This window comes from Oryctolagus cuniculus, chromosome 1, assembly GCF_964237555.1.
Source record: "Oryctolagus cuniculus chromosome 1, mOryCun1.1, whole genome shotgun sequence".
NCBI lineage: Eukaryota > Metazoa > Chordata > Mammalia > Lagomorpha > Leporidae > Oryctolagus > Oryctolagus cuniculus.
Genome location: NC_091432.1, coordinates 34,352,924 through 34,378,225, shown reverse-complemented (window position 1 = coordinate 34,378,225; position 25,302 = coordinate 34,352,924). Strand labels below are relative to the sequence as shown.

General features: G+C 36.9%; 1 protein-coding gene across 5 annotated transcripts in view; it reads left to right on the top strand.

Annotated features, from left to right (window-relative positions):
• Nucleotides 1-25,302, top strand: part of ELP4 (elongator acetyltransferase complex subunit 4) — a 276,252-nt gene that overhangs the window by 94,477 nt on the left and 156,473 nt on the right. For all 5 annotated transcript variants that reach the window (XM_002709032.5, XM_051825657.2, XM_051825667.2 and 2 more), the window contains exon 6: nt 19,930-20,014. In XM_002709032.5, the coding sequence (XP_002709078.2) occupies nt 19,930-20,014 (85 nt within the window). The remainder of the gene's footprint in view (nt 1-19,929; nt 20,015-25,302) is intronic.

Sequence of the window (25,302 nt, the reverse complement as noted above, 5' to 3'; positions counted from 1 at the left end):
AGAGTCCAGTAGCATGACTGGAAAGCATCAGAATAAATCATGTGGCTAGGCATTGTGGCATGGTGGCAAAGCCACTGCTTAGGATGCCACTTCCCATATCAGAGTGCCTAGTTCAAGGCCTCAGTTACTTTGCTTCCAATCCAGATTCCAGATCACGCACACCCCTGGGAGGCAGCAGGTGATAGCTCAGGTACTTGAGTCCCTGACACCCACATGGGATATGCAAATGGAGTTCCTGGCTCCTGGTTTCAGCCTGGCCCAACCCTGGATATTATGGGCATTTGGGGAGTGGACCAGCATATGAAAGATACTTCAGTCTGTCTGTCTGTCTGTCTCTCTTCCTTTCAAATAAATAAGTAAACACTTAAAAATAAATAAGGACAGTAATAGATTATAATCTATTTTATAAAGTAGGAAGCCATAGGTATACTGTGACATAAATAAATGTGTAAGCTGAAATTTTGTTAAGGAACAAGATGTTTACATATCCTCAAAATAACTCCTCCCCAAATACTTGTTAACTACAAAGGGAAAAAAATAACTTCACCCTAATGAAGATAATATCACCACTAGTGAAAAAAATCAAAATCATACATAACCTAATAATATACAATGAGAAGTCAGGAATACTTCTATATTCTGTACACTTCCTACATTCCTACTGAAATACATAATTTAAATCTAATCAAGAGGAAACATCAACTAAATCCAAATGCCTACCCTATCAAGTCCTCAAAAGTGTCAACATCATGGAAGCCCAAGGAGCTTCCAGATTTAAGGAAGCTGAAAAAAACGTGACAACTAAGTACAACACATGATGGTATATTGAATGATATTGGGGATCACTGGTAAAAGTTGAATGGAGCCTGAAGATTAGATGGTAGTATCACTTTCCTAACAAATCAAAATGCTAAGTCAGCTGATTGTATTGTGCAAAAGGATGCCCTTGTTTATAGGAATCACCACAAGTTATTAAGAAATGATAGGGCATAAAATCAGCAACCTATTCTCAAGCAGAACAGGAAAAAAGGGTTTTTTAAATATATATTTGTAATTTTTCTGTACATTTGAGATTGTTTCAAGGTTTTAAAATGTAAACATATGTCTGTATTATAATGAGTAAAGACAATTTTTAAATTCTTAAAAAAGTTGAATACATTATAATTAAATGGGTAAAATGTTAGCAATATGTTCTCAAAAGAAGATACAAAAATGACCAATAAACCTTTCTGCCTCAAAGAAATATAAACCAAAACCAAAGAGATAACTATCAACTATTTAAAATGATAATGTCCTATGCTAAAGATGGTGTGAAAAGCAGTCACTCATGTTACTTATGAGAATGTACATTGTTAAAGCAATCATAGGAAATGGTTTTAAAAATTTGAATGACATTCTTTGTTGCCATTGTACCATTTCTAAGAATTTATCATAAAGAAATAATGAAACAAGTTAGCAAAGATGTGTGTATAAGACTGATCTTCATAACTTTCAATATCATACTGAATATCTGGGTATAACCTATCATTTGTTAGTATGTATTGGTTGAGTAAATTATGTTGTGTCAAAATAATGGCATACCTTCATACAGAGTATGGAGACTAAAAAAAAATTGAAACACAATATAATATATAATATGTTATACATTATAGAAAATAGTCATCAATGGTCTAATAATAATTATCTGTGGGTATTCAGATATGGATAATTTTTCTCTTTTTTATCTTCTTGTAATACAACATAGTTCATATAAGGGCTTTTTGGTTAGAAAATATGGCTCCTCTACCCATTAGTTGTTGACATTGGGCAAGTTATTCCACCTTTCTGTACCCCTCCTTCTTACTGTGTAAAGTTGTCATAATAATAGAAAGTATTTTATTTGGTTGTTAGGTGAAATATTTAAAACATAGCACTTAGCACACAATGGCTAGCATGGTTAAGGCTTAATGAAATTTACCACCATCATTGTCATTATTTTTGTTTATGTGTTTGGAATTCATTATAAGAAGCATGTAGTCTTTTTTTTTTTTTTTTTTTTTTTGAAAAAGGCTTTATTTATTTACCTGAAAGTGAGAGTTACACAGAGAGAGAAAAGGCAGAGAGAGAGAGAGAGAGAGGTCTTCCATTTGCTGGTTCACTCCCCAACTGGCCGTAAGGGTTAGAGCTGTGCCAATCTGAAGCCAGGAGCTTCTTCCAGGTCTCCCATGTGGGTGCAGGGGTCCAAGGACTTGGGCCATCTTCCTCCACTTTCCCAGGCCATAGCAGATGCTAGTCTTAATATATTACATTTATTACTTCATTTGTTTTTTAAAGAAATCTTAGGAAATTAGTAATATCCTCATTTTGAAGAGGAGAAGATAGGTACAATTGGTTTAATTGATTTATTTGAGATCATACAGGGGCTAAATCTAAAAAAGAAATAACAAAATTGGAGTTCTTACAACTGGTTTCAAACATATTACTCAGCTATTGTAAATAAGATAGTATGATATAAAATAAAAGTAGATATAAAGAGGAACATACAAATCAATGGAATACAGTATAAAGCATAGAAATAAAGTTTTACATATGTGCTTAAATGAAATAATCTTCAACAGGGTGCCATTCAAGAGGAAAGAAAGCTTCAAAACTGGTACTGGGAAAATTGAATAGCCACATGAAAAGAATGGAGATAGCCCCTTATACCATATATAAAAATTAATAAAATTAATTAAGGACCTAAACAAAACACCCAAAACTAATAAAAGTCCTAGAAGGGAAAATTTCTTGCATTGAACTTTGAAATTTCTTGAATATGACACCAAAAGCACAGTCAATTAAATCAAAAACAAACAAATGGGACGATTTCAAACTTTAAACTGTGCATCAAATGACACAATCAACAGAGTGAAAAAGTAACCTAAAGAAAGAAAATATTTACAGATCTTTTATCTGATAAAAAATTAGAGTCTAGAATGTATAAAAAACTTCTACAACTCAGCAAAAAATACTGATTAAAAATTGTCAAATGCTAATCTGTCCATTGATGAAAGTAGGGTGTTGAAGTCTCGCAATATTACTGTATTGGAGCTTATGTCTCCCTTTAGATCTATTAACATTTATTTTATAAAACTGGGTACTCTGGCATTAGGTACATATTCATTTATGGTGATCATATCTTCTTGTTAAATTGATCCCTTGGTAGAGACCTTGTTTCTTTTAGCAGTTTTTGTCTTAAAGTCTGTTTTGTAAGATATAACTACTGCTTGCTTGCATTTAAGTGGAATGTCTTTCACCATCCTTTACTTTCAGCCTCTGTGTGTCTATTATTTTGTAGCCATTCAGCCAGTCTGTATTTACATTCAAGGTTATTATTGATACATAATGATATGGTCCTGCCAATTTCCCTTAAAATTTCTTTTTTGTTCATGTGAATATCCTTTGTTCATTTCCTAGTAAATTTCATACTTTCACACTCTTAATGGTTACCTTTCTTTGTTTCTGTATGTAGTGTATCCTAAATTATCATTTTTAAGGCCAGTAGGGTGGTAATGAAGTTGTTCAATTTTTTTATTTGCATTAAAAAGTTTTATTTCACCTTCCTTTAGGAAAGAGAGCTTTGCTGGGTACAGTATTCCAGGTTGGCATTTTTTTTTTTTTTTTGACAGGCAGAGTGGACAGTGAGAGAGAGAGACAGAGAGAAAGGTCTTCCTTTGCCGTTGGTTCACCCTCCAATGGCCGCTGCGGCCGGCGCGCTGCGGCCGGCGCACCGCGCTGATCCGATGGCAGGAGCCAGGTGCTTCTCCTGGTCTCCCATGGGGTGCAGGGCCCAAGCACCTGGGCCATCCTCCACTGCACTCCCTGGCCACAGCAGAGAGCTGGCCTGGAAGAGGGGCCACCGGGACAGAATCCGGTGCCCCGACCGGGACTGGAACCCGGTGTGCCGGCGCCGCTAGGCGGAGGATTAGCCTAGTGAGCCACGGCGCCGGCTCAGGTTGGCATTTTTTAAAAAGAACTTGGACTACTCTCCTTTCTCTCCTTATCCATAATATTTCTTTGAAAAATAAGCTATCAATCGAATGGAAATTTCTTGACAAGTATCCTGATGCTTTTCTCCTGCAAACTTCAGAATGCTCTCCTTGTGTTGTACTTTTGAAAGCTTGATTCTAATCTGTTGTTGTGAGGTTCATTTCTGATCATGTCTATATTAGGTCATACAGACTTGCTGTATTTGGATATTTCTCCAAATTGGGAAAATTTCCTGCTATAATGAGTTGTATGGTTTTCTGCCACTCTATTTGTCTATCTCAAACAATAAATATTGTTTTGTTTGATGATAGCCCAGAGACCTCAAAACTGCTTTCTTTCTTTATGGTTACTTTTTTTTTCTGTCCAACAGATATGTCTTCAATATCAGATATTCCTTCTTCTGCTTTATCTAGTCTGTTGTTTAGGATTTCAGCAGTATATTTTATTTGGCTTACTGAATTCTTCATTTCTAATATTTCTGTTGTTTTTTTTCAATACATTTGTCCTTTTACTGAATTTCTCATTCATATCATGCATTGATTTCCTAATTTTGTTTACTGTTTGTTCTCTAGGATGTCTTTGAGTAACATTACAAACACAATAATTCTGTTGAATTCTTTCTCAGGCATTTCATCACTCTCCTTTTCTTCGTGGTCTGATACTAAAGCACATTGTATTCCTTTTGGGATATCATAGAGCCTTGCTTATTTATCATATTTCTTATGTTCCTACACTGATTTTTGTTCATGTGGTTGTTCAGTTATTAGTATCCCTTTTAGAGAATGATTTTCATGGATTGAAGGCTTTTTCCAGAAGAAGTGCCTTTGGGTATTAGTTTGGGTATTAGCTTTGGCTTTATTCCTGGTTGAACTTTATGGTCTACCTATAGCTTTATTATTTTTTTTTCTATATTTGCTGGCTGCAGTAGTAGTGACCTCAGGTGCTCCTGTGGCCCAGGACGGTTGCTGGAATTCATATCATATGGATCACCAGCCATCTTCCACGGGAGGATCTGGAGTCAGGAGCTTCTCAGGTTTTAGAAGCAGGCCCTGTTGGAAATGGAAATCATTATGCTAAGTAAAATAAGTCAGACACAGAATGCCAAATACTACATATTTTCTCATATATGTGGAACTTAATATATGAAACCATGGTTGCCATATGATTTTATATATAGATAAATATAAATGTTTTCATCACTGAATTATATCCCTTATATAATAATACAGTCTTCTTTACTCACTTCATGATATTTGTTATTAATCTCACACTATAAGCTATGAATTTATGTACCCCTTCTTTTGAGGTTATATGTGTTCTTATGTGTTAACCTATGATCTTCTGTGTTATATAATATTTACATATGAGACAAGTATGATAAAATGTTAAAAATTATTAAGTCTATATGTGCTCAGAGAACTCTTCATACTTAACTGTATTATTTGAAATATTTTTAAATAAAAATTAAAAAGGTAAAGAGAAGCAGAAAAGAAAAAAACACCCATATCTTTCAGGTTTTACCCTTCCAGACTTTTCTCCTAATTGTAACTTTAAAAAAAATACACAGAAGAACTTGAGTAATCATTTCTCAGTGGTGATATGCAGATGACAAACAAGCATATGGAAAGATGCTTGACATCATTAGTCAATAGAGAAATGCAAGTCAAAGCTATGAGATATCACCTCATGTCCATTAAGATGGCTACTGTTAAGAAGTAGAACAAAACAAAACCCAGAAAATAAGTGTTGATAAAGATGTGGAGCAATTGGATCCTTGGTATACTGTTAGTGGGATTGTACAATGATGCAGCCGCTGTGGAAAACTATGAGGTAATTTGTTAAAATATTAGAAATAAATTTACCACACATGGTCCACCAATTCTATCTCTGAGTGTAGATGAAGAAATATTTGCACACCAATGTTCATAGTAGCATTATTCACAATTGTCAAGAGATAGGAGCAGCATCTGGTGCTGAGGCGTGGTAGGCTAGGCTTCCACCTGCAGCGCCAGCATCCCATATGAACACCAGTTCATGTCCTGGCTGCTCCTCTTCCAGTCCAGCTCTTTGCTATGGCCTGGGAATGCAGTAGAAGATGGCCCAAGTGCTTGTGCCCCTGTACCTACGTGGGAGACCTGGAAGAAGCTCCCGGTTGCTGACTTTGGATCAGCCTGGCTCTGGCCATTGCAGCTATCTGGGGAGTGAACCAGCAGATGGAAGACCTTTCTCTCTGTCTCTCCATCTCTCTGTCAGTAACTATACCTCTCAATTAAATAAAATAAAATCTTAAAAAAAAAAAAAAAAGAAGTAGAAGCATCCCCATTGTCCATCAGGTGACTAATAAACAAAATGTGGTATATATATACAATAGAATATTATTCAGCCTTAAAAAAAAAAAAAAGAAGTAAATCCTGTCAAATGATACAACATGGATGAGCTTTGAGGATATTATACCAAATAAAATAAGCCATGGCCATTCATATAAGCTACCTAAAGTCAAAATCGTGGAAATAGAAAGTATAATGGTGATTATCAGGGACTGGAGGATGACAGAAGCAGGGAGTTGTTTAATGAGCACAGAATTTCAGTTTTCCAAGATGAAAAGGCTCTAGAGATCTATCACAAAACAATGTAAATATACTTAGCACCACTAACCTGCATACTCAAAAGTGGCCAAGATTGTAAATTTTGTTATTTTTAAGCAAACTAAAATACTTGTAAATATTAAGTTAAAAAGTTAGCAATTTTCTGTTAACAAAAGATATATCCAAAACTACAAATAAGGAACTAATCAAAGTAAAATGACAGATAATTAAGTACCATGCCAAAAAAGCAAATCTCAATAAGATACCACTATCACATACTCTAGGATACTTAAAATCAATATATGACATTTTTTAAAATATTTATTTATTTGGGGCTGACGCCATGGCTCACTTGGTTGATCCTCCGCCTGCAGCGCCAGCATCCCATATGGGTTCTGGGTTATAGTCCATGTTGCTCCTCTTCCAGTCCAGCTCTCTGCTGTGGCCCAGGAGGGCAGTTGAGGATAGCCTGGGTGCTTGGGCCCCTGCACTCACATGGGAGACTGGGAGGAGGCACCTGGCTCCTGGCTTCGGATCAGCGTAGCTCCAACCGTGGCGGCCATTTGGGGAGTGAACCAACAGAGGGAGGACCTTTCTCTCTATCTAACTCTGTCAAAAAAAATTATTTATTTATTTAAGGGCTAAATGACAGAAAGAGGAATAGCCAGAGACAAAGATATCTTCCATCCAGTGATTCACTCTCCAAATACCTGCAGCTGCCAGAGATAAGCCAGGCTAAAGCCAGAAACCAAAAATCCATCTGGGTCTCCCATGTGGGTGGCAGGAACCCAAATACTTGGGCTGCCTTTCAGGCACGTTGGCAGGATGCTGATCAGAAGTGGAGTAACCAGCACTCAAACTAGGCATGTCCTAACCAACAACTTAACATTCCTGTGCCACAGGACTAACTCCAGAAAATGAGATTTTAATAAGTATTGACAAGGATTTGGAGAAATCAGAATCTTCTTATACTGATAGTGAAAGTGTAGGATGGTATAGCTGCCTTGAAAAACAGTGGCATTTCCTCAAAAAGTTTTATGTTATCATTTGACCCAGAAATTCTACCAAGTGTATGCCCAAGAGAATTGAAAATATAACCAACAAAAATCAGGTAATTTTATTTGGGTACAAGAAATTTGAAAAGCATATATAAGAGAGGTGTTTAAAAAGTTCATAGAAAATTCATCTTATGAAAAAGCAATGAATATATCTCAAATTTTTTGCACCAAAATAAACTTATCTTTTAATTCCACTTTCTATGAACTTTTTCAAGGACTCTTGTCAATGAACTCTTAAAATATTATGCTGAGAGAAACCTGTTGTTTTAGTCTATTTTGTGCTATTCTAATAGAATACCATAGCCTAAGTAATTTATGAAAATTGGAAATTTATTTCTCACAGTCTTCATGCCAGAAATTCTGATCAAAAAGTGAGCAGACTTGGTGTCTTGGAAGGGTCCCGTTTCCCACTTCTGTGACAGAGCCTTGAGCACTCCATCCTCTGAAGAGGAGGAACACTGTGACTCACATAGCAGAAGAGTGGAAGAGTCAAGAGAGAGGCAAAACTCAAGAGTCCTTTTATACCAGCACCAGTCTCAACTCTCAGTATGTTACAATGGCAGTTAAATTTCAGCATGGTTTCTGGAGGGGACAAAAATTCAAACCATAGCATAAGTCATATTCATTTATATGAAATATCCATAATAAGCCAAGTATATTGAGAAAGAAGATAGATAAGTGGTTCCTTTGGGCTGAGGAGCAGGAAAAGTTCAGAGGAGTTAATACTAATGTGTATGAGATTCCTTTTTGAAAGGATGAAAATATTCTATTATAATAGCATAATTCTATTAGTGCTAAAACCATTGCATTGTACACTTAAAATTTTTTTCTTTTATTTATTTGAAAGGCAAAGTGACATAAAGAGGAAGAGACACAGACAAAGAGATCTTCTAACCCCTAGTTCACTCCCCCAAGTGGCTGCAATAATTAAGGCTGGGCCAGGCGGAAGCTGGGAGCCAGGAACACCATCAGAGTCTTCCACATGAATGACAGGGTTCCAAGTATGTGGGCCAACTTCCACTGCTTTCATTGGTGCATTATTAGGAAGCTGCATCAGAAGCAGAGCAGCCAGGGCTCAAACTGGTGCTCCTACATGGGATGACAGCCGCACCACAGAATCTGCCCCAAATTGTACACTTTTAATGACTAAATTGTATGGTGTCAGTTATATCTCAAAGTTATTATATATAAATATATGTATGTATAAAGACCCATCAAATTTAGCTAGTGGAAATCATTGGTCACTGTTATAAAAGCAACTTTAATGAGATTGTGGTGGTGGAAGTGGAATTGGGATGGATTCAACTGAAAATATAAGGAGTATATTAAGAACACCAAATACTAGAAAACTCAAGGAGGGGCCAGCACTGTGGCACAGCAGGTAAAGCTGCAACCTTCATTGTCAGCATCCCATAGGGGCACTGGTTTGAGTCTCATCTGCTCCACTTTTGGTCCAGCTTCCTACTAATGGCCTAGGAAAAGCTGCAAAGGATGACCTAAGTGCTTGTGCCCCTGCCACCCATGAGGGAGACCTGGAAGAAACTCCTGGCTCCTGGCTTAGGCCTGGCCCAGCCCTGGGAGTTACAGCCATTTGGGGAGTAGACCAGCAGATAGAAGATTCTTCTGTTCTCTCCTCTCCTCTCCTCTCCTCTCCTCTCCTCTCCTCTCCTCTCCTCTCCTCTCCTCTCCTCTCCTCTCCTCTTCTCTCTCTCTCTCTCTCTCTTTCAAATAAATCTTAAAAAAAAAAAAAAAAAAACTCAAGGAGTTTGGATGCAGAGAAATAGATTAGCAGTTGACAGGGGAATTAAAACAATTTTTCAATCTTTTTGAAAGGGACAGACAACAGAAAGGGGAAGGTTGATGCTATAGGAGATAAAGGGAAACATTGCTGGAGTGACGACCTATGGGATGAGGTCTGTGCGCAAGTGGAGGTACTAGCCTAATACAGGCATTTAGACAGTTTACATATGGCAATATATGAGAAGACAGAGAATATATATGTGGGTACAAATCTTGATAGATGATGTTTTGGTGCCTTTGGGCTACCATACAAAAATACCATAAACCAGATAGCTTATAAACAGAAATTTACTTTTCATCATGCTGAAAGCTGCAAAGTACAAAATCAGGGTGCCAACAGTGTGAAATTCTGGTGAAGGTGTGCTTCCTTCTTAGACAAATATCTTGTTGTAGCCACACATGAAAGACAGGGCAAAAAGGCCCCATTTGTTGTTTTTTATAAGGGCGCTAATGCCATTCACCCTTGGGCAATAATCTAAAGGCTCATTTGTATTAATAATTTACAAAAATCAGAGAAATCTGGAATTGAATTATTCTTCATGAAGAATCTTAACCTCTCTTAATAATATCCCTCTCAGACAATGGATTGCTTAGCCCATGCATGCAGTTCTTATATTCAGCATGTTCTTAGTATTTATCCCAACTGTGGCCTGGAAATCTCTGTTGATCCCTGGTCTCCTTGTCCGTACTACTTTCCTAGAGTCTACAAGTTCTCTTAGTTGAAAATCCATGTTGATGAGAATCAAACTTGATGTTACTAGGTGAAAAGCACCAGTGAAGAAATTTCAGTAAATGACAGCCTTCAGGGTAATAGTAATGAAAATTTTAACTTGAAAATTACTTGTGAATAGACTTCACAATCTCTATAGTCACATGCAAATTATATGCTAATATAAGTTTAGCTAAGCAAACTATTTTATACGATTGGCTGAGATACTTGATATTTTGCCTAGTGCTTCACAAGTGTATCTCACTATTTGTCATAAATTAATATCTGAAATATGCATGTAAATTGAATTTTGGTAATACAGATCACATTTTCTTATTGATTTGCATAATAATCATAATTGGGAATAACAGCTTCTTCTCTTAAGTGATTATATCAAGTAGCTAAATCAATATTTAAATGTACCAGGTCTATTTTTTAACAGAAACCCAACAATGGATCATTTTAATGAGAAAAATCATTCTATCATGTAATTTTTTAAAATATTTATTTATTTAAAGGTTTATAAACAGACACAAGTAGAGTTCTTCTATCTGCTGATTCATTTCCTAAATGTCTGCAATAGCCAGGACTGGGGCAAACTGAATTGGGAATTCAGTTTGTTCTCCTTCATGAGTGTCAGGGACCCAAGCTGCCTCCCATATTAGCACATTAACAGGAAACTGGAATTAGAAGCAGAATCGAGACTAAAACCCAGCTACTTTAATATGAGATGCGGGCATCCCAAGAAATGTCTTAACACTTAACCCCAAAGCCAATCCCAACTCCCATATTATTTTAGAATCAGAATGGACAACAATTATCTAATATAACTCTTGACTTTAAAAATGAGAAACTTTGTAGACCTGAACAGAAAATAAAGAATTTGCCTTATATCACACATTTAGCTACAGTTATTGGCACTAAAATCTTTGGCATACTTTATAGTGTGTCATACTGGTGTCTAGTTTATATAAATTGTCTCTTTTCAATATTGAGTTTCCTTTGCACATCATTCTCCAAGTTAATAGAAGTTTGGCCTCATAATGAAGTCCTCATAGGTATAACTAAGAGAAAAATCTCTTCCCAAAACTGAATGTTCCATTTGAATATGTTGAATGGAGGAGCCATGCTCAAACCATTAGTGTATTTGTACCAGACTTTCTTTTGTGTGTGTGTGTATAAGCAATGATGGTATTGTAATTATCCAAAATGTGGGACACATGTTCTAACATAAGGACTTATAGCCAGAGATTTTGGATTTGGGGTTACTTTTGAAAAATCCAAGGTTTTCATTTCCAGAAAGTAGATCTAGACTAGATATTTGAAAGAACCAAAATGAACATAATGCAGCCAACTGAACATTATTGGATGTCCATGTGGTCAGTACTGTACACTATTGGAACCTAGATCTCATCTCATGTGAAGTTGTAGCCAACTTGAGTTTAGAAGTTAATTGTTTTTTATTTGTTTGAAGGTGGAGAAACAAAGAGGGGTGGATGGGACAGATAGCAATATCACTTCTCTTGTTCACTCCCCAGATCTGAAACATCTGAGGCTGCCTAGGCCAAAGCCAAGAGCCCTGAACTCAATCCAAGTCTCCCACATGGCTTGCAAGTACTTGAGCTACCACTTTGACTTCCTAAGACATGGAGTTACAGAAATTTAGAATTGAAAATGAAGCTGGGACTTGAACCAGGCACTCCAATATGGAATGTGTATATCCCAAGCAGTGTCTTAAACATCATGCTAAGTGCCCTCCCACAGAAAATGTGAATTTTCAGTGCCACTGCTGTCACTTAATTGTACAACCTTGGGCAAGTCATTTCATCTCTACTGAGTCTTAATTTTTTCAACCATAAAGTTGGGATAATTTCTATACTTACTTTTATATTCATCAAATGTGACAGTGATGCAAAATGAACCACATACTATCTATTGATGTAGTTAAAATCAGGTACCCTAAAGATTAAACGCTGGGGCCAGTGCTATAGCATAGTAGGTTAAGCCTACACCTGCAGCGCTGGCATCCCGTATGGGCACTGGTTCCTGTACTGGCTGCTTCACTCCCAGCTCTTTGCTAATGGCCCAGAAAAGCAGCAGAGGGTGGCCTAAGTGCTTGGGCCCCTGCACCCACATGGGAGACCCCCAAAGAAGTTTCTGGCTGCAGCCATTGTGGCAATTTAGGGAGTAAACCAGTGGATGGAAGACATCTCTCTCTCTCTCTCCCTCCCTTCCTCCCTCCCTCCCTCTCTCTCTGTCTCTTCCCACCCCCACCCCCACCCCCCGTGTGTAACTCTGCCTCTCAAATAAATAAATAAAATCTTTAAAGGTTAAGCACTGATTGGGACACCTACATTCCATATCAGAATGCCTAGGTTCAAGACCTAGATCTGCTACTGAAACCAGCTTCCAACTAATGTGTACTACCCCCAGGAGGCAGAAAGTGATGGTGCAAGTAATTTGGTCCCTGCCAACCATATGTGAGATCTGGTGCTGGCTCCTGGCTTTGGCTGTGTCTCCCTTGTTGGGAGCATTTGGGGAGTATACCATCAGATGGGAGCCTCTCTCCCTCTCTGTGTTTGTCTCTCTCTCTCTCTCTCTCTGTGCCTCTCAAATAAAAAATAAGAAATAAAAAAATTTTTGAAAGATCAGGTAGTCTTGTTTAAAAGTAACCCAAGAGTCTCATATATATATATATATATATATATATATATAGTCTTATCAACCTTTATTTGAGTTTCATATGTACATACTTTCATTTTTGTAATTATATTTTCATAAACAAAATCTTACTTCCTGTTACGCAAACTTTTTTGTTGTTAGTTTTGTTCTTTAATCAGAAATCAAAAAAGATTTCTGTTGCTTCTTTTCCATGGTTTGGAAAAGGCAAGGTAGTCTTATCTGTTACTATCTATGTAACTTCTTTTCTACATATACTACATGGAATTATTTTTCCTATAATATATTTTCTTACCATTTTCAATTATATTGAATAACCAACTTATGTTTCACAAAAAAACCAGTGCCATTTGTTGACATAAGTTGAAATTCTCTGATGCAAATGTCCTCTAGGTCTTTTAGGGAAAATTGGATAGGCAAGGGTCTCAATTTCTAATATCACTATTTTTAAAAAGTGAAACAATCAAGTCATATAGACTGACATTTTTGTCATTTGGTTCCTTTTACCCATTTCTTTTAAAGAAATAAATTCTTAGGGCTAGCACTGTGGCACAGCCTGGAGTACTGACATCCCATGCGGGTGCCAGTTCAAGTCCTGGTTGCTCCATTTTTGATCCAGCTCCCTGCTAATGCATCTGGGAAAGCAGCAGAAGATGGTACAAGTGCCTGAGCCCCTGTACCCACGTGAGAGACCCAGAAGAAGCTCCTGGCTCCTGGCTTCAGCCTGGCCCAGCTCTGGCCATTGTACCCATTTGAGGAGTGAACCAGGAGATGGGAGATCTCTATCTTGTCTCCTTCTCTCACTCTGTAACTCTGCCTTTCAAGTAAATAAATCTTTAGAAAAAAACAAAGGAATTTCTTATCAAATAACATGATAACATAAGAAGAAGCATGAGTATTCTGCATGAAACAATCTTAATGTTTTTCAACTATTGGAAAAAATTAAAGTTGTGCCATGGCTTTTCTCTCTCATGTACTGTTACAATTTTAAAAACAAATTATAAATCTTGAGATAGCTGATTTTTAATATAAATATTGAAAATCAGGGATAATGGTATACATGAAGTGAAATGGTTGCCTTCGGAACTTGTTTAAATATTGAGATAGCCTAACCTTTGTTAAATGTTTGGAAATAAAGAAGCCTGAGTCAGATCTGTAACTGAGTTTCCTTCTTGCCAATTCTTGTTTTATCGATTATTAGACTGTTGAACATACACACACACACACACACACACACACAGATGTCTTCAAAACTAAAGGATTTTAATAGCAAAGCCAAAATTTCAATTGATAGTAAAATAAAATATATTTTCTGCAAAATATTGTATATATATATAATTGTAAAAATTGCCAACAAAATGTTTAGAGGTTAACAGTACTTAGTATCTTAATGTCACTGTGGTAAACAACATTAGTTTTAAATTATTTATTCCTATATATATAAAATCAATATTCACAATTACTAAGAGTATTGATTTTTTTTTCCTTACTGTGCTTCTATTTTTGAAGTCCAATTGAGGCTGGGAGATAGCCATACTGGATGTTGTACTCTTCAGTGGAAACAATGTTTGATTTTCCTGTGTAGGAATAAGATAACTTCCTTAACTTTTATAGTTCTGAGAAGCAAAACCACTTACAATGCCTCAGCCAAACCCATTTTTTCCTGTCAGTCTATTTCGATGGCAACAAGGAGAATCCTTTGAAATCCGCGAGTAAACTACTGATACTAACAGTCATGTAGCTTGGGAGTGGGAAGATTCTCTCTCTCTTTTTTTTTTTTTTTTTTTTTTTTTTTTTGACAGGCAGAGTTAGAGAGTGAGAGAGAGACAGAGAGAAAGGTCTTCCTTTTGCTGTTGGTTCACCCTCCAATGGCTGCCACGGCCAATGCACTGCGCTGATCCGAAGGCAGGAGCCAGGTGCTTCTCCTGGTCTCCCATGGGGTGCAGGGCCCAAGCACTTGGGCCATCCTCCACTGCACTCCCTGGCCACAGCAGAGAGCTGGCCTGGAAGAGGGGCAACTGGGACAGAATCCGGCGCCCCGACCAGGACTAGAATCCGGTGTGCCAGTGCCGCAGGCGGAGGATTAGCCTGTTGAGCCGCGGCGCCAGCGAAGATTCTCTTTTTTTACGCTCACCTTTTCAGCAGTAAAATAGCTGAGGGGAAAGGTGGCAGGGTGGGAGTACCTCTGGTTGTTTTACAGTTGCTGAAAGATGAGTCCCCAGATCTTGGGAGCTTTGGGAGGCTTCCATATAGCCATGGGATTCCTATCACCTGTAGACAATGAGTTGTTTGATGTTTAACCCACATGGATTTTTTTTTATATATGTATACCTAAGTAAACCCATTGTAAAGATAGTTGTTCTTTCATTCAGATAAATTTTTCTTCATCTGGGCACTAAAGGGATACATAAAACAATGTTAACATTTTCGGGAATGTCTTCAACTAGGAATCAATTTTGTTTAACTTCTTATAGGAAAGCTTGAGTAAAATAAATATTAACTGTCTTTTTGTATGCCACCCCCCAAAAAAAAGAGTTTATTTTCTTATAAATCTTATTAGTTGGGAAATTTATTTTATTACTTATAAAATTTCAACCACTGTTGGTGATTGGATTGTTTTATGTCAGTGCTACATAAGAACATAAGTAAAGAGATTATGTGGTATTAGCTTTATGTCTTTGTTTTTGTCTCATATCAGAGACTATCTCTGTTATTCACAGCAGAAGAAACAGCAAAATAAAGACACACACAGTCTGAAATGGGAAAAAGCACTTGTGAAACTATGCATCTCATAGCGATTAATATCCAAAATATATAAGAAACTCAATAGCAAGTAAACAAATAATACTATATTACAAGTGGACAAAGGACTTAAACACACATTTCTCAAAAGAACATACACAAATGACAAACAGGCAGGGGCTGGCGCTGTGGCACAGTGGGTTAACACCCTGGCCTGAAGCATCACATCCCATATGGGCACTGGTTCTAGTTCTGGCTGCTCCTCTTCCAATCCAGCTCTTTGCTATGGCCTGGGATAGCAGTGGAAGATGGTCCAAGTCCTTGAGTCTCTGCACCCACGTGGGAGACCTGGAAGAAGCTTCTGGCTCCTGGCTTCGGATTGGCGCAGCTCCAGCCGTTGCAGCCAACTGGGGAGTGAACCAGCAGATGGAAGACCTCTCTTTCTGTCTCTACCTCTCTCTGTAGCTCTGTCTTTCAAATAAATAAAACAAATGTTAACAAAATGACAAGCAAGCAAATGGAAAAATGATCAACATGCTTAATCATAAGGGAAAAAACACAAATTGAAGTCATGATGACATATCACTTGCTTGGCTATTACCAAAACAGCAAAAGATAAGTGTGGCAAGGAAATGGAGAAAACAGACCCTTGTACATTCTTGATGGAAATATAAATTACTACAGTCATTATGGAACTCAATATTGAGGTACCTCAAAAAGTTTAAAATAGAACCACCATATTCTACAATCCTGCTCCTGGATATATATCTAAAGGCAATCAAGTCAATCAGTCAAAGATATCTCTGCATTCCCCTGTTCATTGTAGGATTCCTCACAATAGCCAAGACAGGAAATCAACTTATATGTATACTAGTAGATTTGGGTAGATTAGAAATTCTCGTGTATTGGGGCTAGTGTTGTAGCACAGTTGGTTAAACTGCCACCTGCAACACTGGAATCTCATCTGGGCACCAGTTTTAGTCCTGGCTGCTCTACTTCCCATCAAGTTCCCTGCTAATGCACCTGGGAAGGCAAGGGAATATGATGCAAGTCCTTAGGCCCCTATACCCACCTGGGAGACCACAGGGATGCAGTTCCTGACTCCTGGCTTCATCCTGGCCCAGCCCCAGCCTTTGTAGCCACTGGGGGAGTGAACCAACAGATGGAAGGGAAAATTGGATTTATACATGCAGAAATGTGAAATAAGACCCCTACCTTACAACTTATGCAGAAATCAACTCACAGTGGATCAAGGATCTAAATCTGTGACCTGATACCATCAAATTACTAGAGCAAAACATCAGGGAAACCCTGTAAAACATTGGCATAGGCAAAGACTTCTTGGGAAAAAAAAACCTGGAAGCACAAGCACTCAAAGGAAAAATAGATAAATGGGATTCCGTCATGCTAAGAAGCTTCTGAACTACAAAGGAAGCACTCTACAGTGAAAAGGCAACAGAATAAGGGAAAATATTTGCAAACTATGCAACTGATAAAGGGTTAATATCCAGGATCTATAAAGAGCTCAAGAAACTCAACAACAACAAAATAATACAGTCCAGAAATGGGCAAAGGACATGAACAGGTGTTATTCAAAGGATGCGATACAAATGGCCAACAGACACATGAAAAAATGTTCAAGATCACTAGCCATCAGGGAAACACAAATAAAAACCACAATGAGGTTTCACCTCATTCCAGTTAGAATGGCTATCATCCAAAAATTTAAAAAAAAAATTAACAACAAAAAAGCACAAATCCTGGCAATGATGTGGGGGAAAAGGTAATCTAAGACACAGTTGGTAGGAATGTAAAGCAGCACAACCATTATGGAGATTCCTCAGAAATCTGTAGGTCTATTACGCAGCTAACACACTACGAGGAATTTACCCAAATATAATGAAATCAGCATATGAAAAAGTTTTTTTTATCCCTATGTTAATTGCAACTGAACTCACAACAGCTAAGAAATGGAATCAACCCAGATGTGCATCAACTGATGACTGCATAGTGTATGGTATGCATACACTATGGGATAGTATTCAGCCCTAAAAAGAGTGAAACATTGTCTTTCACAACAAAATGAATACAGCTGGAAACGATTGAAATAAGCCAGTCCCAAAAAGACAAATTTCATACAGTTTCTCTGATACGTGGCTGTTAATACAGAATACAGAAAAATGTGCAGGAATGAAATGGACATTTTGTGATTAGATTGATGTTTTTACTTTGTATTTATACTCCTGTGGGACTGTGATCCTCCTACTTTTTACTTGTTGGGTAGTATGGTTCATCGTTCATTAAGCTTGTGATTACAGAGTTCATTGAAATTGCGTTTTTGCATAAAAAAAAGGGAAGGGGGTTATTGAGAGATGGAGATAGGGAGGGAGGAAATATGATTATCTTCTTCGAATTATATCTGTAAAGCACATGAAATCTGTTCTCTTTATATTATTAAAAATTTTTTAAAGAAATAATAATGATCTTGAGTAGATGTATGATTGATGGGTTAAGATGCACTGAGTGTAGGCCAGCCCTGTGGTGAAGTAGGCTAAGACTCCACCTGCAGCGTCTGCATCCCATGTAGGCACAAGTTCCTTTACCAGCTGCTCCTCTTCCCATCCAGCTCTCTGCATATGGTCTGAGAAAGCGGTAGAAGATAGCCCAGATACTTGGGCCCCTGTACCCACATGGGAGACCCAGAGAAAGCTCCTGGCTCTTTGCTTCAGATTGGCTGAGCTCCAGCCATTGTGGCCATTTAGGGAGTAAATCAGCAGATGGAAGACCTTTCTCTCTACCTCTCCCTTTCTCTGTCTGTACCTCTACTTCTGAATGAATGAATGAATGAATGAATAAAAGTATTTTAAAAAAAGGATGCATTGGGTATATTCTTAATCCACCCTCCTTTAACCTGTAGTCATATTCACAAATGATTGGCTGGAATTCATCTCATAATCTGGGATCTTGGAACATATTTTACCCCCTGTGCAAAATTAATTGACCTAGATAGGAATTCAGTCTACTGCATTCAAACAGCTGCTCTGTGTTCCAAAAGTTAACTTGCCTGGATAAATATGTGTTAAGAAATAGCCACAACATTACTGTTACAGAATATTATTTCTAGATACATTTCTTTACTCATGACAGTGTAAAAATGTGTCCATATCATCTTTACATTCACTGAAAACTAGGAAATAAGTACATGATTAATAACCATCCTACCAAATCCTTCATTGTCTGGAGCCATATTTGTTTTTCACAGACCAGCTTTCTTTTCTTTTGGTTTTCTTTTTTAATCTAGTAAGATAGATGGGTTAGGGTAAGCCGTGGCTGTTCAGTAACATGATAACAGAGATGTGCATACATATTTTGCTGAACTACCTACCTTTGACTATGCTTATGCATAATAAGCAATCTGCTGCCTTTCCTAACTTTATATTCTTTATTCATACATGCATGCTTCAAATTATGTTTCATTCTTTCTTTAGGATATTTTTTTCTACGTGTGTGATTGCCTTAGAATCAGTATTTTTAAGATCAACCACAGCCTTTTCAGCTCTTTCATGCCTATGGAACAGGCATGCTCACAACATTGTTATGAGATTTAATGGGCAGCCTTAGCACAGGAAGTCCATTGTACAGAATTTTAGCTCCAGTTAATCTGAAGCAGATTCTCTTCACTCTTACTAAATATTCTTTGAGACATTTCATAGCACTTATAAAATATTATAACATTCATGTGGGAAATACTTTAGTCTATCTTCTTAAATTCATACATTTATTATCTTTTTGAAAAGTAACTGGATAAACAGTAAATTTAGTACAAATTGCACTCACTTATCTTCATGTGTCTGAAAAGATCAAGTTTTTTAATTACTATTATTTTAGCAATTTGTTCTAAGAAAATTAAAACTTTGACAGAAAATGAGCTCAGGTGATCGGGACATTGATTCAGGTGTACTTGGCATAGCAGTTCATTAACTATGTGTTAATTATGTATGATTACTCCTGAAAAGCTGTAGTGGCTTCATCTTTTAGGTTGCTTCATTAAATCATTAATTTTCATAGAGGTAACTAACCCTGACATAATTAAGTCATCTCAGTCTCCACAGATTTTTGTCTTCCCATAATGTCAAGAACATGGAATAAGTTAATATAAGGCATTGTAACTTATTCCCTGTGTGTATTGACTTTATTCTTTAAGATTATTTAATACTATTTTGACATTTGCTTTTGTACTTAATCTAATAAATGTATATTTTAATTATTTACTTAATATTTTAGTGTAGATTTTGTATTTCCTGTGTAATAATCTCATTTATGTATTTAAATGACTTCTTACCAACAGTTCTTTGACCCCTGGCTACATGAAGCTGCTTCATTTTATCCAGAACATCATTTATGAGGAAGGATTTGATGGATCCAATCCTCAGGTATAAAGTATTCTCATAGCCTTTTATAATCATGTATATGTAATGTTGTTTTCAAACTCTCTGGGGGTGGACCCAGCAGGTCTTAGAATAATCAACAGTGAGCAAGCTGCTTTCAAGCACACACGATGTAAATAAGCAGAGACAGCAGCCTTAGCTTGACTGCTATTATGTATTGGGAGTTTTAGCTAAGTTCTCAGTGGATGTAGATAACATACACACATGCTTTGCTGACATTAATTATTTCTAAATTTCTGGGATTGGTAAACAGAGACATTTCAAAAATTATTTTTAAATCTAATATCATACTTTTCTATCTTAAGTCTTTAGTTTTTTATGTTTTTCTGTCATTCAGGATTTCATTTCAAATTACTTACATGTAAGAATTGTCTTCAGATTGTATTTATAATACCTTGAGTAGTTTCATTGAATGAAGGATGCATTTCTTATTTGCTATCTTAAAATATTTCATAACTTAGCTATTTCTGTGAACTAATTTTTAAAACTTGCTCCAAATTTCCGTTTTAAAAAAATTCTGGTTATTTTAACTTAAACAGAACAAGAAAGTCTTATTTCCAGATTTCATGCCTTTCAAAATTCATTCTCAATGATTAATTGCTTTTTCCACTAAAATATTTTTATTACATTTATATTATTTTAGCAGAAATATGTCCAGAGCATCACTGATTTTTAATTGAAGAAGACACAAAAACCAAGAATCTTATTTTTTGCTTTATTACCTACTTCTACATTTGCTCTTAATTCATAGATTTAAAAATATTCTAAACTTTACTGCTACATTTAACAATTTATCCCTGTACAAATAATTTTAAAATTTGCTTTAATTGCCAGTTTAACACCAAGTTAAAAATACATGTATGTGTGTGGTAAAGCACAGACATTTACTTACAGACAACTTTTCATGTGTATTACAGTTTTTTTGTGAGGGCCTTCAATCTTTAATACAATTTGATTTAGCTTTTTGTTGCTCCATGTTTGGTCTTAGCTAGGATTTATGGGTACCATGCCTTCCCCTTGGTGCCAGTGCCTATCTGGAGAGGTAAATTGGTCCCTGATAGACACCTCTCCCCACTTGCTGTGGTAACTATGGAAACGGACATGTCATAACAGTTCCTATGTTACAGTGTGCAGATCGGCTGCTCTTGCAAGATGATGGCACATCTTCTGTGAGCAATAAATTTTATGGAATGCAAAAAAGTAAAAGCAATGGCAAAAGGGATATATTATGTACAAATACACACACCATAAAAGTCCTTTATATAAGTAAGCTAACTGTGGAATGGAATGAAATGTTTGTTGTATAATATTTGAATATTTTCAGGAAACAATCCCTTTTTTCAAACTAATTGGAGCTGGCTTGGTTCTCTGAACCAGAGGTTATATAACAATTGAGCCTTATAAAAAGTAAAGAGGGTTAAGGTAGACACTTACACGGTAAATACTAAGCATGTTTTTAAAAATGTTTTTAATTAAAATATGCCAATAGGTTATTTCAAAAATATACTTCCAGTATTATTGGAACTAAAATATAGTAAATGATTTTCCATATCTTTAAGTTATAGATTACACTGTTTGCTAAATTGTCTAGTCTATACATCTGTTTCAGAAACTTTAGATGAACTTAGGAAGCCACAAAAATATATGTCAAGCATTTCCTCAACAAAAATTACTCCTGGGTCATAATAATATTCAGACACTGCTGGCGCCACGGCTCACTAGGCTAATCCTCTGCCTTGCGGCGCCGGCACACCGGGTTCTAGTCCCGGTCAGGGCGCCAGATTCTGTCCCGGTTGCCCCTCTTCCAGGCCAGCTCTCTGCTGTGGCCAGGGAGTGCAGTGGAGGATGGCCCAAGTGCTTGGGCCCTGCACCCCATGGGAGACCAGGAGAAGCACCTGGCTCCTGCCATCGGATCAGCGCGATGTGCCAGCCGCCACACACCGGCCGCGGTGACCATTGGAGGGTGAACCAACGGCAAAGGAAGACCTTTCTCCCTGTCTCTCTCTCTCACTGTCCATTCTGCCTATCAAAAAAAAATTAAAAAATATATAAAATAATATTCAGACACTGACATAAATCCTAATTTTCAAAAGGAAAGTTATTTTCTTTATCACATTTTCAAAGAACTAATTAGAGACAATAGATATATGTAGACTCTTAGAAACTAAATAAAATCTGTCTTTTAAGTAACTTTGGTAGTATGTAGTGATAATGAATAGCGAGTAATAGCTCATCTGTTAAGATATTTTTGGTGAAGACAGTTGTTTTTGTCTTTCAAATATATAAATGCAATGTAGTAAAAAGGAAATTTGAACATTGAATTTATTTAGAGTATCATTAAATGTTAGATTTTCTCTTGGAAATAAATTTATCTATTGTAAAAACATTTATATTTAACATAGTTCATAGATACAATTTTTTTTTTTTTTTGACAGGCAGAGTGGACAGTGAGAGAGAGAGACAGAGAGAAAGGTCCTCCTTTGCCGTTGGTTCACCCTCCAATGGCCGCTGCGGCCAGCACGCTGCGGCCGGCACACCGCGCTGATCCGATGGCAGGAGCCAGGAGCCAGGTGCTTTTCCTGGTCTCCCATGGGGTGCAGGGCCCAAGCACCTGGGCCATCCTCTGCTGCACTCCCTGGCCACAGCAGAGAGCTGGCCTGGAAGAGGGGCAACTGGGACAGAATCCGGCGCCCCGACCGGGACTAGAACCCGGTGTGCCGGCGCCGCAAGGCAGAGGATTAGCCTAGTGATCCGCAGCGCCAGCCCATAGATACAATTCTAATAATATGATGATATCCTCTTACTCCCTCCTGTTCTCAAATCTTTCCTTTCCCTTTCTTTCCCTTCATTAGTTCCTGCCTTCCTTTCTCTTTTCTTTCTTTTTTAATTTTTGAGATAGTCTATTTTTAATTTACATTATAGTTAAAGGATTTAATTTTTATTATACCCACACAGCATTCTGATTATTATTTGGCATAGTAAAGTCCTATATGTCCCAAATAATACAAGATATTTGTAGTTCAATCTTTGCTTGTGCAATTATGACCATATTTTTTAAAATATAAATATATGCCTTGTGTTGAAGCATTAATTTCAATTATATTCTAATGTGCTGTGCACCCACCTTACTTAAACATTGTACATTTTTGCATTAGACATTTTGGTGCAGCAGGTTAAACCAGTGCTTGGGATGCCCACATCACATATTGCAATGCCTGAGATCAAGTCTCACCCGATCTGATCCAACTTCCAACTTCCTGCTAATACAGCTGAAGGCAGCCAGTGATGGCCAAAGTATTTGAGTTCCTCCCACCCACATGGGAGATCTCAATGGAGTTGCTGGCTCCTGTCCTCAGACTGACCCAGCCCTGACTGTTGCAGGCATTTAGGGGTGAACTAGTGGATCCCCCTCTCTCTGTCATTCTGCCTTTGAAATAATAAAAAGAGAATAAATAAGCTTTTAAAAATCATTTTGCGTTTATCTTTGGCTTAATGTTTTCCTCCTTCTGTACGCATATGTCAGTGTATCTGTCAAAGTTGCTAACTTTGGTAGTTCTGATTCTGTGCCTATCAAGATTTTAATTATAAACTTGTAGCAGAAACTTTTTGATACAACAATACTAGATAAATGGTGACCATTGGTTAAAATACCACTCATCCTTAGTTTCTGAAATGTTGAACAAGGGAAACAATATGGTGCTGCTCTACTTCTACTTCTATATTCCATTCTAGTATCTGGATTTTGTGTTTGTGCGTATGTAAATTTCTTGTTCACTTTTTCTGGGATACTCTTTCTGTTGGCATTCTAGCTTAAGTTTGTTACTGTGATATAACACATTTAGATATGTCAAAAGTCAAGTTTTGCCATTTTACTGAAATTCTAAGATTATAAGAAATAAGGAAAATAAACAACCTATCATAGCTCACAGAAACTTTATACTAATTTGCCGGGAACATACCTATACTTCTTACAAATGTCCTGGTACATCATCATACTTCATTTGTGAAGAAATAAACAAAAATAATTTTTATGAATTATTAAGAATTGTAACAGAATGTAAGAAGTCATCTATTTTAACTAATATAAAAAAAAAGTCTAGCTACTTTGGTTGTTGTATTATCACGTTTCAGGTCCTTGGAGTCAAGAAGTGTTTTTCAAATGTACTTAGTTTAGATTATTTTTTGGGTAATGTCATTCTTAACCTCTTAGCCACACCACTAGGTCCCTTTGTATATTCAGAGAATTTCATAAAATCACAAAGCAATATTCTATTTTATCTTTTTAGAGTTAAAGGAACAATGGCCTAAGTAATGTACAGTTAGCCCCTTTTTCTGTTGTGTCTATGGATTCAACCAACTTCAGAACAAAAATATACAAGAAAAGAATTACTTCTGTACTAAACATTTACAGATTTTTTTCTTGTCATTATTCCCTAAACTATAACGACTCTTTGCTTAACATTTACATTGTTATCTAATTTAAAGAATCTAGAGATGATTTAAAGTATATAGGAGAATATGTGTAAGTTATATGTAAATATGTCACCATTAATTTTTTTTATTTGAAAGGGAGAGAGAGAAAAGGATGGAGACAAACAGAGAAATATCTTATTTCTGTAGGTTTACTCTCCAAATACCTGCAATAGCTGTAATTGTGCCAGGCCACAGCTAGGAGCCTGGAACTTACTCTGGGTCTCCTACGTGGGTGACAGGGGCCCAAGTACTTGAGCCATCATCTTCTACCTCTCATGCTGCACATTAGCTGGAAGTTGGAGTCAGAAGTGGAGCTAAGACTAGAACCCAGACACTCCTCATATGGGAAGCAGGCATCCCAAGTTGCATCTTAACCACTGTGTGAAACACTCACCCCAGTACTTCACTATTTTGCATAAGAGATTTGAATATCCTCAGATTTTGGTATTCATGGGCTGTAGAGGGGTCCTAGGACCAATCCACCAACATCAATGGATGACTATATGTGCCTTCTTAGTTCTGTAGTCCAAAGTGTGTCTATGTCTTCATCATTTTACTAGCTCTTGTTCCCTTAGGTTTTCTTCTAATATTTCAGTATTTTATCCATTTTGCCTACTTACCTTTGTCAATTAATCCTGCTTGAAATAGGAATATACAAATTAGAGTTTCAACTGTAGTACCAGGGAAAAAGATAATGAGTATTGTGTTGAACAATAGCTAGTGTTAATAAATTGGTGATATTGATGATATTTTAAGGCAATAGCAAGTGATCTTGTTTCATCAGAAATTGCTTCTAAAGT